At 40.7% G+C, this 15,555-nt stretch overlaps 1 protein-coding gene across 1 annotated transcript; it reads right to left on the bottom strand.

The window, feature by feature from the left end:
- Nucleotides 1–6,322: 6,322 nt before the first annotated feature.
- On the bottom strand, nucleotides 6,323–14,740 carry LOC138585246 (zinc finger protein 235-like). Its single transcript, XM_069657535.1, has 3 exons — nucleotides 14,548–14,740; nucleotides 7,243–7,674; nucleotides 6,323–6,834 (listed from the first exon to the last, which is right to left on the bottom strand). Exons 1-3 carry the CDS (start codon nucleotides 14,738–14,740, stop codon nucleotides 6,323–6,325), a joined length of 1,137 nt encoding a protein of 378 aa, XP_069513636.1.
- Nucleotides 14,741–15,555: the final 815 nt, after the last annotated feature.

The raw sequence follows: 15,555 nt of genomic DNA on the forward strand, positions 1-15,555 counted from the left end.
AGGAAAAGAAAACTAATCGCTGACGTCTTTTCTACGATTACTCTGCTCCTGTAGCATGCTAGCACATCCAAACATGCTACTGTGCTCTGGCGAGAGCTTTCGGGACCCGGAAACAAAAACACTACTTCCGGTACACTCTACTTCTTGTTCTTGGCGGTTGGCAAACAAGCTTAGAGATGCATTACCGCCACCAACTGGAAAGGAGTGTGGATCAGAACGTTACACTACTACTTAAATACGTTTGTTTAGACCTGTACTTTCTAAAAATGTGAATATGGCCCCATACCCTGCCTAACCCGAACCCCCCTGCAGTATTTCCCTGATATTAAGTGCCAATTTATTACTTTATAATGATCGTTTTAGTGCCTGTCTTTCTAACCAATATTTAGGACACTGTTCCACTACTTGCTTTATTGTTTCCTGTTACCCACAATAGTCACAATTACCTGTGTCATGCTTATTAATTATATTTAGTGAGCTATTCAACCTGGCATGGCCAAATGTCATTCTCGAAATTATATCCTCCTCTTTATCTATTACTTCCTCTACTTTCTTTTGAAAACTGTAATAGTACCAGCCCTTACTTCTTCTATCCCACGCTTCTTGCCATTTCTGTCTCATTTCTGATTTGATCACAATAATAACTTTATTTATATAGCATCTTTAAAAACAGAATGTTTACAAGGTGCTTTGACAGACAAAGCAAAGGCAGGAACTCAGGAGGATTACGGAATACAAACAGATTAAAGAACTTTCAACAAAGAGGCCAAACAGAGAGTATTCAAGAAATTTCAACAAAAGGCAAGAACTCAAGTCAAACACCCAAGGTCAACAAGAATAAATGCAAGTAAAAAGAACAAAAGTGACAAAACAGAAACAGAGGCAGTTGGAGCAATAAGCAATACAAATAAAGAGATAAATAAAGAAATAAGTCAATGAAAGATCATTAAAGGTTATAAAAGGACGACATCACATCAGAGGAAGACAGATAAAAAGGCTGGGATCAATAAAATTAATGAGAAAACAAAACAAAACAATACGTTAAAGAATAAACAAATAAAAAAATGAAATAAAATAATTAGCTAAATAAAAGCCATAAATGACAGTAGGAATAGGAACAGATGAATGGATAAAAAGCATTTTCAAAATGCATTTAAAAAAACATCACATAAAAGCAGGTCTGTAAAAGTGAGTTTTAAGAAGTGATTTAAAAGAGGTCATTGACTCTGCACGCCTTATCTCCTCAGGCAGCTCATTCCAAAGGTGAGGGGCCCTGACGGCAGAAGCGCGGTCACCTTTAGATTTGAGCCTTGACTTTGGAATGACCAGAAGGCCTCCACCTGAGGATCCAAGGGCGCGAGATGGCTCATAAGGTGTCAGCATTTCTAAAATGTAAATCGGGGCATGACCCAAACGAGCTTTAAAAGTGACCAGAAAAACTTAAAGTCAATTCTCAAACGGACAGGGAGCCAGTGAAGGGAGGCAAGGAGAGGAGTGATGTGATGTCGTTAAAACCAGTAAGAAGCCTAGCTGCTGCATTCTGGACCAGTCGGAGGCGAGAGAGAGATTTAAGATTGATACCGGAAAGGAGTGAATTACAGCAGTCGAGTCGACAAAAGATCACTAAGTGAATAACTTTTTCCAAGTCGGCGTGTGACAGAATTGATTTGAGTTTGGAAGTGGATCTTAATTATTATTATTGTAACCTGTGCCTTGCTGTACTTAATGACCATACTTATTTCTGTTTTCCTCCTTTTGCATATTTATCTGCCAACTCATTCCCATCCACACCAATATGTGCTGAAATCCACATAAATATGATTTCTACTCCTGCCCTCTTAATTCCAATACAGTGTGAGCTACGTCAAATACAATGTCCTTGTTTCTGAATACATATTTTCTTTTCTTTCCAATGCACTAGTTGAATCTGACCCTATCAAAACTCTTCTTGGTTTAACTTCCTCAATCCAACTAAGAGCGAGTAGAATGGCCAACATTTCTCCTGTATAAACTGCTATGTTATTATTAATCCTCTTATTTACTATCACATGTAGCTCTGGAATAATAAAAGCCACTCCTATCTATTTTCTGGTGTTTTAGATGTATCTGAATATACTTGAACATAATAATTGTATTAATAATTTTTCTTTTTCAATACATTTACTTTACTTAACCGTTCCTCTCTTAATCATTCTCTTCAGTTGTTCCAAATTTTCTCCAAGGGGAATTCCCGTTACTCCCCTAGCTCATCGTCTCTCATCTATTGTTTTTCTTTCTACTTCTTTCTTTCTTGCATACAGTTTGAAGTTTTAATGCCATACTTCTTTGCTCAGCGTTTTTGCACTTCACCAACAGACTGCTAACTGACACTATTTGATGTGCTTCTTTAAACTTAAGAATGACCTTAAACTCTTCCATCATTACTTTCTTCGGTACATCATCGAGTCTTTCCTCACGATCTTCAAGTGCCATCTTGCTTGCCATTCTTCAGTTTTCCTTTCTCCCTCCTTCTCTCCTATTCCTCACAATTCTTGACCATTCAAGCTCCATATCCTCAGAAAATCCACCACTACTACTTGCCATTCTGATCCTGTGCCAATCCAGATTATGCCACTAACCACCAATTCAAAATAGTCCGTTCGTTCGATTTCACTCACGGCTTCCAGTTCACCTGGTCGACCTACACCCACTACTTCTGTTGTGGCAAAAAAGTTCCCCGAACCCTCTTATCAGCCACTTAATTTCAATCTCCAACAGATAATAAAACATGGTTGAAAAACTCTTTAAACTAGGTAATAAACATGGTTTAAAAACTCTTAAAAATATAATCAAAGTCTTCAGAAAGCTCAGACAAGCAAACACTAGAGACTGGCAGAATCTGATGCAAAAAGAGTTTATTCCCGTATAAATACAAACAATTAAACCCGAGTCCATCCGGATGAGACTGCCACGGGTCAGCTGCTCAGGTCTTATATACTCTAAACCCCTCCCTCGCTGGGCTTCAGCTTGTTTTTTTTTTATTTTCAGGTCTCTGCCTAATTAGTCAAAGTGTGTTGCAAGTACCACCACCTGTTGGAGCCCCCCTCGCTCTGGCTCTCTGCCCTCAGTTTGTTTCCTCTCAGTTTTGCCTGACCCATTTCCAACTTTTCCGCAGGACTCTTCCTCACTCCGGCCAATTAGGCACGTTCATGCACTGTACAACAGATAAGGGAGGGGCTCGTAGGGGGGGACACCTGTTTTCTTATCTCTAGATCAGATAAGGCAGCCAGCTTCCCACCCTTTGATCTGCACCTGGCTTTTATAATGAGCCCAGCGAGTTTCTCAGTTTAGGATTGTACTTTAGAGCTTTAACGCTTTGGATTATAAAAACTTATTTTAAAACATTTGACTGTAAAACTTTAACTTTAAGGCATTAGACTATAAGACCTTTAACTTTTAAAACATTTGATTTATAAAACTTTTGGATATATAACTTCAACTCTAAAACATTTGATTATAAAGTTTCAACTAAAACATATTATAAAACTTTTGATTATATATCATCACCTCCAAAACATTTAATTATAAAGTTTCAATTTTTTTCCCCAACACGTCCTGTATTCATCTGGCCTTAAGAATAAAAGTAGCGGGGGTTACCACCCTTGTGAAGTGGCATGCAACGATGGCACGCTTCCAGGTAAGAGGGAGGGCACAGGTAGATAAAGACAGGTTGAATATATCACAAATCAGGACATGAGCAGCTCATTTAATATATTTAAATTCAATACCATCTGGCTCAGCTCCACAGTTAGCCTTCAGTTGGTTGATGAGTCCTTGCATTTCATCCGGCGTTATTTTGAGGAAAGAGAAAGAGTTGCTGCTGCCAGGAAGAGTTGGTGAACCAGTCACCGTAGATGTTTCTGAGGTGTGGGAGCCTCCGAGCGTGATGAAGTGCGGGTTGAATACATTTGAAATAATAACTATGATCCAAGGTAGATGTCTTCCTTTGACCCTGATTTATACGCATCAGTGTTTCTCCAACAGTACTATAGTTTTTAAAACCCTGTATTGGCCGATACTCAATACTAGTTTCACAATCGGTGTTACAACCTCACCAACAGCTCCAAATCAAAGAGGCCAAACATAATGAAGAATCAGAGTAGTTGCAAAAAAAAAAGAATTTATTTATTAAATCACAAGACCAATAAAACAACCAATTTCAAAACAAACACACCTAAACAAATACTGATGGGCCGGCCGAGCCAAACAAAAACAGGTAGGCACTCAGACCAGCCCACAGAGGGCCGTAGGATCTGGTGCTTACCCTCTTCCCAAAACCTAACAAGACTAAACCCTAGCAAAGAAATAAAACTAGACTACCGGTCCCATCAGAAAATAAGTAAAGAATGCACAAAGCAAAACTCAAATTAACAAAGGAGTAGCTCCAGCTACTCCTGCTGCTGCAGTGAAGCCATCAGAAGAGACTCTAATGTTTTGCTGCCCTCCCTTTTATGGTCTCTCCTCTAAATCAGGGGTCCGTTTCACAAAGCAGGTTCAACAAACTCTGAGTCTAACCCTGAACTCTGAGTCGATCTTCTCTGAGATAGGAAACTCTGAGTTTTCGGTTCCAGAACAGCTGATCAGAGTTAGTTCAATCAACTCTGAGTAGGTTCAGCCAGAGTTAAGTGCATGCACGCTGACTGTAAAAAGCCAGCATTAATGGAGCCCCGACACCACGATTCACCATGGCAACGGTGCACAAAAAGAGGTCCTCCTACGTCACACCAGTGGAGCTCGAAATCCTCATGCAGACGTTCAGCGAATACGAGCATGTTTTTAGAAAAATAAAGTAACACGGCTGCAGCTGCAAAAGAGAGAGAAGCAGCGTGGGAAGAAACTGCTGCTCGAGTTAATGCGCAAGTTTGAACTGGTCTGTTTATTTAATACTTGATCACGACCGGAAGCTAAAATTTATATTAATTTAGGAGCAATACAGCGGGAGAAAAAAACATACATGGAAGCACTTCAATCATATTTTAAATATTAAATATCATTCAGTGGCTGTTTTAATGTGCATCAGCTTTATCCCTAACATGATGCTGACGTCACATACATTATAATTCATGTTGATTAAACTGAATGTGTTAGTTTAAAAAAAATAAATCCAATAACTTAAGGTGTCTTATCTGAGTGCTCTCGGCAGTGGTGGTGGAAAATCTACAAATGATGACTTTGACACAGATTTGTCTTTTGATCTTTTTTATCATAATTATAAAAGACTTTTTTTAAACACACGCGTGAGACGGGCTGAATGAATGAGGAAGTCGAATTGATAGAATATAAGAGAATATAAGGGAGGAGACGGAGCGAAACTCTGAGTTTCCTGAAGAAAACCTGCTCCCGACCAGGTTAGGTTCATAGAGTCTGTTACTACGGTAACTGACTGAGAGCTTAAGTTACCTCCCTTTGTGAAACGGAAAACTCAGAGTTTCCCTCATTTCAGGGTTAACAGACTCAGAGTTTTCAATAAACCTGCTTTGTGAAACGGACCCCTGGTGGATCATCAACACCTGAAAGGGATAACAGGGTGAGTACAAACATTAAAACCAACAGCCAGCAGGGGGAGTGCATGTAACAATCGGTATTAGGAAGGAAACATCTAAATCCAAGATCTCTTTTTTTTTTATGTTGTAAATCAAACTAATCTGTTGTAGAGGTCTTCACTGGTCCACCAGAACCCAAGGACCCGGGACCCGAACTGGGACCAGGACGGGTTCGGTCAGGACTCATTCTTTAATCCCCGGTTCCGGGTCTGGTCAACATTATGTGTAATACCCGAGAGGATCCAGGAAGACCTGGCCGTGATTAGAAAGCGTTGGTCATGATTAAAGTGCTGTGTGTGTTAGTGTGTGTGTGTGTGTGTGGATTATATGCACAGCCAGGCACAGGGCAGAAGGCTGCGTCACATTAGATAGGGCAAAAAGTTTTGTTTCAACAGCTGACCAATGGTAACTTGTCAATAGCAATCAGCTGGTGCTGATCGGGTCTGTTTTTCCTGGCTGGGGTCGGGTCCAACATTTCTCGGTTCTTCCCGGGTCCGGGTCACCGCTTTCAAATGTAAGACTGGTTTGGTTCCGGATTCCGGCATGACATTTTTGACCCATGAAGACCTCTAATGTGTTGTAACAAACTTCGCCCTTTGTGCAAATCCTTTACTGCAAACATAACAACTATATGGTTTCTCTCCTGTGTGAACTCTAGCTGAACGGATGACAACGCTCTGCAGCTCGAGCAGCTGAGTGGTTTCTCACCAGTGTTACTTCTCATATCACTGACACGAACTTCAACATTTCTCAGAGTTTAAACCTGACTGATGTTCTCTGGTCTCCTTCCAATCATCATCACTGTCTTCAGTCTCAGGTTCAGAAGAGTCTTCAGTCTTGACCTCAGTCTCTGGTTGTAAATGTCTCTCTGGATCTGAGTTCCTGGCTGGTTCTGCTCCTCCACAGTCCTCTCCATCAGCACCTGTTTGGTTTTGATGAAGCTCTGAAGCCTGAGTGCCAACACACTTGTGTTTTTTTAAATGACGATGCCAAAATAATCTTTGGTCACAAACACTGCAGCTGTAGCGTTTCTCCCCTCTGTGATTTGCCATGTGAAGATTCAGATTAGACTTTTGGTGAAATCCCTTACCACAGTCAGAGCAGCTAAAGTGTTTCTCTCCTGTGTGAATTCTCATGTGAGAGCTCAGATGCCCTTTTCGATAAAATCTTTTACCACACTCAGAGCAGCTGAAGGGTCTCTCTCCTGTGTGAATTCTCATGTGAAAACTCAGATGCCCGTTTTGATTAAACCCTTTTCCGCACTCAGCGCAGCTGAAGGGTTTCACTCCTTTGTGAACGATCATATGTTCGGTCAGATGTTTTTCATCGTTAAATCTTTTACTGCACTCAGTGCAGCTAAAGGGTCTTTCTCCTTCATGAAGGATCATATGCTTGGTCAGACTTCGCTTATAACTAAACTTTGTACTGCACTCAGAGCAGCTGAAGAGGTTCTCTCCTCTGTGATTGTTCATGTGGAGTGTCAGATTAAACTTTCTGTTAAAACGTTTACCACAATCAGAACAATTAAAGGGTTTCTCTCCTGTGTGAATTCTCATGTGTCTGATCATATTCCCTTTCTCTTTGAATGTATTACCACACTCAGAGCAGCTATGTGATTTCTTTGGTCTCTTATCTTTCCATTTTTCCTGAGTGTCTAAACCTGACTGATGTTCTCTGGTCTCCTTCCAATAATCCTCACTGTCTTCAGTCTCAGGTTCAGAAGAGTCTTCAGTCTTGACCTCAGTCTCTGGTTGTAAATGTCTCTCTGGATCTGAGTTCCTGGCTGGTTCTGCTCCTCCACAGTCCTCTCCATCAGCTCCTGTTTCCATCTGTTCGGTTTGTCTCTGATGAAGCTGTGAGGACTGAGGTTTCTCTTCATCATCTTCACTCTTCACAGTGACAATAGTGAAGGGGAACTTGTTGGTATCAGCCTCACCCAGTCCTTGAAGCTGCTCTCCCTCCTGACTGATCCAGAGTTCCTCCTGCTCCTCTTTAATGTGGGGGGGCTCAGTGTCCTCCTGATCCAGACTGGGGCTCCACTCCTGCTGCTCAGGTTGAAGCTCTTCTTTACTCAACAACAGCTGCTGGACGTTTGCAGGACACAGTGAACACAAATAAGAGAGATGTTAAAGAACACCACCAGCAAAAGTTTAAGCAAATCTGAAAAACTTTAAGATTGTTGAAACAAGACAGAAACTTTGTCTTTTTAGCTGGTGACTGTTGTCAGCTGTACGTAGGATAATCTCAGAAATTGGCTGAATTACAATATGAACCTCCTGCCTGTTGCTGGGTCACTGATCTCTATGCAGGGTTAGCAGCAACCAGAAAAGATATACATCAACATATTTTTAATTCCATGTAAGAAAATAAACTACTGACCAACATTCAGCTGAGCTACAATAGAGAAGGTTTCATTGTTCTGGAATCAGCTGTATGTAAACTATTAGGACGGATTTAAAAATGTCCAGCAGAGAGCGCAAACAGTTCATGTAGTTTTAGGGCGGGTTCACACCAGCCTTGATTAGTCCGATTGTTTAGTCCAAACAACCGGACCATGGTCTGCTAGAAAAGACAGGTCTCCGTCTGTTTCCGTCCACGGTCCAGTTTGATTCTGGTGAGAATGTAAACGGACTTAAAGTCGGACCAAATAAAGGAAACAAACCATAAAACTGGGCATTGTAGTTTTATGGGTGCTGAGACGCAGCGAGATGAGTAGAGGGCAGACGTAGGGGAGCAATGTGGAAGTAGAAATATGGGCTGACCAAACAAATATTTGTGGAAACGCACAAGAACACGGAGGTGTTCAAACTGTGCAGTGAAAAAAGAAAGGAGATGGAACTGATCGAGCTGTGGAACAGTGTCGGTTAAAAGTTAAAAACTCAACAACAAAACATTAAAGTCTCCAATCACGTTGAGTGTGATTGATCAGTGTGCTCTCTTGCTTTGTTTTTCTTCAGGGAGTTTTCCCACGTGGAAATTCTGACCAATCAGAGAGCAGTTTCCTCCGCATCAAAACTTTTGGTCCGCTGGTAAAAGCTGCCGTGTAAACACAAACCAAACCTGGGGCAAAATGCAACTTTGTAACAATTTGGTCTTTGATTCAGACCAAACCAACAGACTTTAGGTGTGAATGCACCCTTATTCTTTTCCATAATCTTCAATAATGAAAAAAGACCAACATCTGTAAACTAAACCTATACACATGAAAGCTTCATCAGCAAAAGGCAGAAATAGCATCAACTTCTTCTTCCAACCGTCAGTTGGACTGAACTCCTCTGGGTGTAAGGAAAAGCTTGGATTTGAGTAACAAAAGATTTAATTTGTTCCAAATCTTCATCATCATTAGAAACTGTGCTGATTGGCCATTATTAGTCATTTGACATGACTTCAACAGAAACCTGTTGAGCCTTTCTTCATCATTCTTTGTTGATCAGACACAGGTGCTGACAGGGAGTGCCTGACACGGAGATCAACACAAACTGAAGGTGTTTGTCAGACTCAGAACATTTAAAACAGCACTGCAGCATATTGTAAATAGGAGATGTTGTTGCTGCTTAGACCCGGAAACAGTTTTATGTGGAAGTGTGACGTCACACCTTAACCACCGGATTGGTCAAACTAAACAGCCAATCATAGTCCAATCAAATGAGCGGAGGCATCAGCCACTGTCCGCTCAATCCCCTCCCCCAAAGTGTCAAAAGTTTTGACAGCGAGCGTAGACTCTGCAACCGAGCGCGAGTGTTGAGCAGTTGCGAGCGCGTAGAGATGGTAGAGCGAGCGCTCGAGACTGCATTTGTGTGCGCTGAGTGGAAATGCTCCCTTGGGGTGACGATCCACTCGTGGATACTGTCCTGTGCGCTCTCAGATCAGTTTTCCACTCGTGGATACTGTCCTGTTCGCTCTCAGATCAGTTTTCCACTCGCGGTTACTGTCCTGTGCGCTCTCAGATCAGTTTTCCACTCGTGGATACTGTCCTGTGCGCTCTCAGATCAGTTTTCCACTCATGGATACTGTCCTGTGCGCTCTCAGATCAGTTTTCCACTCGCGGTTACTGTCCTGTGCGCTCTCAGATCAGTTTTCCACTCGCGGTTACTGTCCTGTGCGCTCGTATCATGTGCGCACGAGTTTTGACACTAATTAAACTTCATAGATATGCCAGTGAAACACAACAGGTCAAGAACCTTTGGCATGTGTGGGATGTTGAACATGCAGACTGATATTGGAGCAGTCCAGCAGTGACAGGAATTCCGCTGCGAGTGTGCAGCTACTGGGGCTCCACGTGGATGTTTAAGTCACAGAGGAGGAGTGTAGATGTTGACATGGAGCAGGCACAGATAAGTAGCTCAGATAGCTTGGAGAAGAAGGTAGTGGAGGTTTTTGGAGGGCGGTGCACCTGGAGCTTTGGCATCCAGCCAGCCCTGATGGTCAAAAACTGCTTGCAGGAGGATTGAAAAAAACTGTTTCCTGTTTCTGTAGCAGTGTCCATCAGGGCCATTTGGTTTCTTAATGTGGACATGGCAGCCATCAATTGTACCAGCTGCTTTCCGGAAAGCTCTGCGTCTTGCCAGCCCTGCAAACCCACGGGACACTGCCTCCAAATCTTCCTGGGTCTTCAGGAGGCGGATGACGTGGTGGCGAATAGCCACAATCTCTTCAGTTACCCTGTGGAAGATGCGGCGGACAGTGGAACGAGGCATCCCAAACACTCTGGAGACCACCCAGTAAGATGCCCCGCTTGCCAGTCAGAAGAGAAACACCAGGGTCTCAATTGTGCCACTTTTCCTGCTTCAGAAGGTCCAGCAGCACTGCCAGGGCCTCCCCGCTCAGCTGAAAATCAGGCTTGTCTGCAGTGAAATGATATCATCTATCATCTATTTTGACTCTGTATTGAACACAATAATCTTCTTATGTAGCTGCAATGTTATCTATTATGACTTTGTATTGAATACAATAATGTTCCCTGTGACTCTTTGTGTAATACTGTTTTGTAGAAAGAAATAAGACTGGACTTTTGTTGAACTGGTAGTAATACTCATCTTGAACCCAAGAATTGTAGAAGAAATGCCTACTCTAATACAGTGCCTGGTCAGTTAACAACATGCACCTGCAGAATGATGTAGTGATGAAATATAGCACGTCTGGATTGATACAAGAGTGTTAAGTCTGAATGCAATTGCTCGGTCCCTGAATGTAATTACTGGTCCCTTTTTATCTTGTGCATAAAAACCCTGGTGAGCATGTACTCTTCATCGATTCCTCTGTAGACGCCGACTGTCACTTCGATCCTATAGCGCAAAAGCTATAATAAATATACGAAAGACAATTTTTTTCTTTGTCCATTTTTCCCTTTATTCTTACATTTCCACCACAGTGTCCTCCCCTTTAGAAAATCTGTCAAGGACATCAAGGCTCCGATTTGTCCTGGGGTACAGGGGTCTCAGCTGGGTCTCAACACTTAATTTAACATGAGCTAGATATTTAGTGTGATATATATTTTCATTTATCTCTCTAGTCAGCCTTTTTTAAGTTGATTAATGAAGTAACATTTTTCTTATTAAAGCAGGATTAAGATTATTTTTCAGCGGTGAAAGAAGTATAAGTACAAACTGATTATACCACGCTGTTAAAATACTCCACTACAAATAAAAATATAAACTATCCAATTAAAAACTATACGACAGCAAAAATATTATCAGTACTTTAACTATAAAATGTATAAATGTATAACTAGTAATGCAGTAAAATGGTTTCTGTCAGTGTTAGTATCATATGATGTTGGATTTAATATTACTGCTGCATTCATGTGTAGGTTGCATTTTACTGCTGTATTGTAATGTATTTAGATTAAGAAGCAGGAGAATTTTCTCAACATATAGTGGTATAATAGTCCATGAGCCAGGGGGTTGATCTTGCCAATTTGGAGGGACCATGTCTCATAGTGATTTTTATAAAGGTCTATGTCTCTAGTGTTGGAAAATGTATGATAGCATTGCAGCAATGGTAGCTTTCTATGTGCTATCACTCCTCTCCCACTTTTCTTCATCCTACAGTTTAAAACAAACATTCCAATTTGAAATCACCAAATTTACAGAAATGAGGTTTTCACTCTACAGGAAAGGTATGAAAAAAAGTCATATGAAAAGTAACTAAATAAGACAGAGTAAAAAGCACAGTATTTACCTCCAAGGTGTAGTGGAGTGGAAGAGTAAAGTTGCATAAAAGTATAGTACTTAAGTAAATGTTCTTACATTTCACGACTTGTTATTTTAAATATGAAATTATATTGTCGATATTAAATGACGTTAGCCATACATTAGTGAGCTAATGTCAACATCAGTTGTTGGTTGAGAGTAAAGAACTTGGCCATGGTTTCCTCTCAGCCTGTGGTAGACCTTCATCATACAGCGGCCACATACTGTTATTTGTATTGCAGTGTAGGATGGATGGATGTATTTGTCTAATATTGAGTTGTTAATATAGTTATTAAAAGAAAGACTTGCTGCCGTCAAAAGTCCACACGTGAGGTACAAATCGGGCAGGAATAAGTATGAGCGTGCGCAGAACGAATCGGGCAGCCGGGACGGATGGGGTACTGACAACCGCCTTATTTCAGTTAGGTTTCAACGGTCTGCCCAGCCTTCGAAGGCTGCAGCCCCTGGATTGGGACACAGCTGTAATTCTCTCTCATTTGATTAAGTAAAAACGACATTATATTGCACCTGATATGGAATTCAACATAATCATATCAAAATAACGCTACAAATGTTGATGTGGTTTTACTGGACAGATTTTGAGAAATTTAAGGGGCAAGTCTGCTCAAACGAAATCAACTTAGAATTTCTTCATATTTGAAAATAAATTTAAAAAGCTAGGTTACATGAAACTCTCAATGTACTCCTGTTCAGGATGACCCTGACTATATCCATGATAAATCTCATGAGATTCTACTTTAAAGTTTTGGATCAAGTTGGCCTCTCTGACACCCGTACCCTAACTCCACGAAATGACATCGAAATCCAAGCGGCGGCTGGCTTAACCGCAGTACCATACACAGGGCAATTGTTAGGCAGGAGGAGTTGCATTATGAAAAGTTATGGCTTTAGCGAAACTGCATTACGATATAGGCATTTGCTTTGATTGAAATTGCATTATGAGATAGTTGTTGGCTTTGAGTGAAACTGCATCACGACATTGTTATCTGCTTTGAGTGTAACTATGTAATGAAACTCTCGGTTACTCGGATTTTGACACAGGATTACTCGAAAAGTACTCAGTAAAAGTACTCCATATTATTCATGCAAGTAGTCTAGGAAGTACTTAGTTCAGCAGTATATGTATCTTTGACTACTTATGGAAAATAAGGTTTTTATTCCACATCAAAGTTGGGTGAAGTATCCTTATTCTTGCTCTGTTAAGGATTTTGACACAGGATTACTCGAAAAGTACTCAGTAAAAGTACTCCATATTATTCATGCAAGTACTCTAGGAAGTACTTAGTTCAGCAGTATATGAATCTTGGACTACTTATGGAAAATAAGGTTTTTATTCCACATCAAAGTTAGGCGAAATATCCTAATTCTTGCTCTCTGTTAAGGATTTTGACACAGGATTACTCGAAAAGTACTCAGTAAAAGTACTTCATATTATGCATGCAAGTACTCTAGGAAGTACTTAGTTCAGCAGTATATGAATCTTGGACTATTTATGGAAAATACGTGTTTTATTCCACATCAAAGTTGGGTGAAGTATCCTTATTCTTGCTCTCTGTTAAGGATTTTGACACAGGATTACTCGAAAAGTACACAGTACAAGTACTCCATATTATTCATGCAAGTACTCTAGGAAGTACTTAGTTCAGCAGTATATGAATCTTGGACTACTTACGGAAAGTAAGGTTTTTATTCTACATCAAAGTTGGGTGAAGCATCCTTATTCTTGCTTTCTGTAAAAGATGTCAAACTATTACTCGAAAAGTATTCAGTAAAAGTACTTCATATTATTCAGGCAAGTACTCTAGGAAGTACTAAGTTCAGCAGTATATGTATCTTTGACTACTTATGGAAAATACTTTTTTTATTCCACATCAAAGTTGGGCGAAATATCTTTAATCTTGTTCTCTGTTAAGGATTTTGACAGGATTACTCGAAAAGTACTCAGTAAAAGTACTTCATATTATGCATGCAAGTAGTCTAGGAAGTACTTAGTTCAGAAGTGTATGAATCTTGGACTACTTATGGAAAATAAGGTTTTTATTCTACAACAAAGTTGGGTGAAGTAATATTTATTCTTGCTCTCTGTTAAGGATTTTGACACAGGATTACTCGAAAAGTACTCAGTAAAAGTACTCCATATTATGCATGCAAATAGTCTAGGAAGTACTAAATTCAGCAGTATATGTATCGTGGACTACTTATGGAAAATAAGGTTTTTATTCTACATCAAAGTTGGGTGAGGTATCCTTATTCTTCTCACGTCGTCCTTTACTTTGAAATCCGGAAGGATACCTTCGTGATACCTTCAGTTTATTACCGGGAATAATTACTGTAAAAGTATCGTATGTTTCATGGGTCTGATCATAGACGTGTATATATGTCTATGGGTCTGATCATGAGACCCCAGTCTGCCCCAAATTCACTACCAGCAGCTCTTCAGAGCGGTTTCATTACGATTACCGTAAACGTTAGATCATTTGCGCACTGGAAAAAAAGGTGCGGCTGATTTGACCAAGGAAACGCAAACCACGGCTGGCTTGACCGCATATACGGACGTCATTCTAAGTAGAAAGGTTAAGTTCAGGCCTTGACGCATAAAAGCCCCCTGCAAAGCGGTAAAGAGGAAGTTGTGGTTGAGAGTGGCAAACAGATGTGTTTATCCTATAAAGTGTTTTTGGTCCTTTCCTGAAATTTTGAACGCGTAACACAATGTATGAGCAGCTCTGTTTTAACAATGAAAATGATGAACAAACCTGCTCTGTGTAAGCGAAGCTGAGGGCTGAAAACAGCGGCCAGTAGTTTCCGTTGCCGCTCGTTCTCCTCTTCTGACCGACAAAGTTGCTCCTCGTACTCTGCTATCGTTCTTTCAAACTGTTCAAATATGTCTTCAACAACCGCAGTCAGTCGCTGGTTGACAAACGTTTTCAGCATCAGGACTTTAGACATTTTCACACAGTTAAACACCGACTCTTACTGCACCAACTCCAGCAGAGACAGCCTGACTTGCTCTGTGCCGCTAGCTAGGGGTGGGCGTATCGATCTAAATATCTATACTATTGATACCAAGGTGAGTATCGGTATCAGATCGATACTAGCGTGATGAGATCAATACTTTTGTTGCAGTTTCTCTTCTATATGTCCAGCAAATTACTCGAATTTCCTCACAGAGTTCATGCGAGCGCAGCGTCTCCCCAAGTCTGTCTGTGCAAACAGCGCACCTCTCCCTCTCTCTCTCTCTGCTGCTCACCCAGGCGCACTTCGCCCCTCCCCCTCCCTGCTCTGCCGGAGAGCGGAGAGTCAGAGCACTGAGAGCAGCCCGTGATGAGAAGCGCTGTGTGGACTTTATTCACTGCAGCTGATAGGGACACTGCCACATGTGATGAGTGCAAGAAAGCCATTCGCCACTGTGGTACCACCACCAATGTACACAAACATATTAAAGCAGTGTTGTTGACATTGTTATATTTATATTTTTGTTTCATTGTTGTTTTTTGTTATTTTGCACTAGTGACTTTTTTCTTAAACAATTGTGTGTAGTAGAAGGTAATATGGGAATTATTGTATTATTTTTATACAGTTACATTGTTTTATATTGTTGTAGTTAGTTAATAAAAACATTTTTATTTGCCTAAATCTTTTCCTGTGTTTTATCATAATCACAATCAACTAAATTTACTAAATAAAATCAAAAAAATTATTCAATGATCATGACTTTTCAAGTAAAAAGTATCAGTATTGGCGATACTGGCGGTGGTTACAGG

The sequence above is a fragment of the Semicossyphus pulcher genome, unplaced genomic scaffold (genome assembly GCF_022749685.1).
Source record: "Semicossyphus pulcher isolate SPU_LCO1_2020_fin unplaced genomic scaffold, fSemPul1.0.p SCAF_11, whole genome shotgun sequence".
Lineage (NCBI taxonomy): Eukaryota > Metazoa > Chordata > Actinopteri > Labriformes > Labridae > Semicossyphus > Semicossyphus pulcher.

Coding starts and splice junctions, on each gene's coding strand:
- LOC138585246 (XM_069657535.1), bottom strand. CDS start 14,740: ATGTCTAAAGTCCTGATGCTGAAAACGTTTGTCAACCAGCGACTGACT. Junction 7,675..14,547: donor GCTTCGCTTACACAGAGCAG/GTTTGTTCATCA, acceptor TGTGTCCTGCAA/ACGTCCAGCAGCTGTTGTTG. Junction 6,835..7,242: donor GACCAGAGAACATCAGTCAG/GTTTAGACACTC, acceptor AGTGCGGAAAAG/GGTTTAATCAAAACGGGCAT.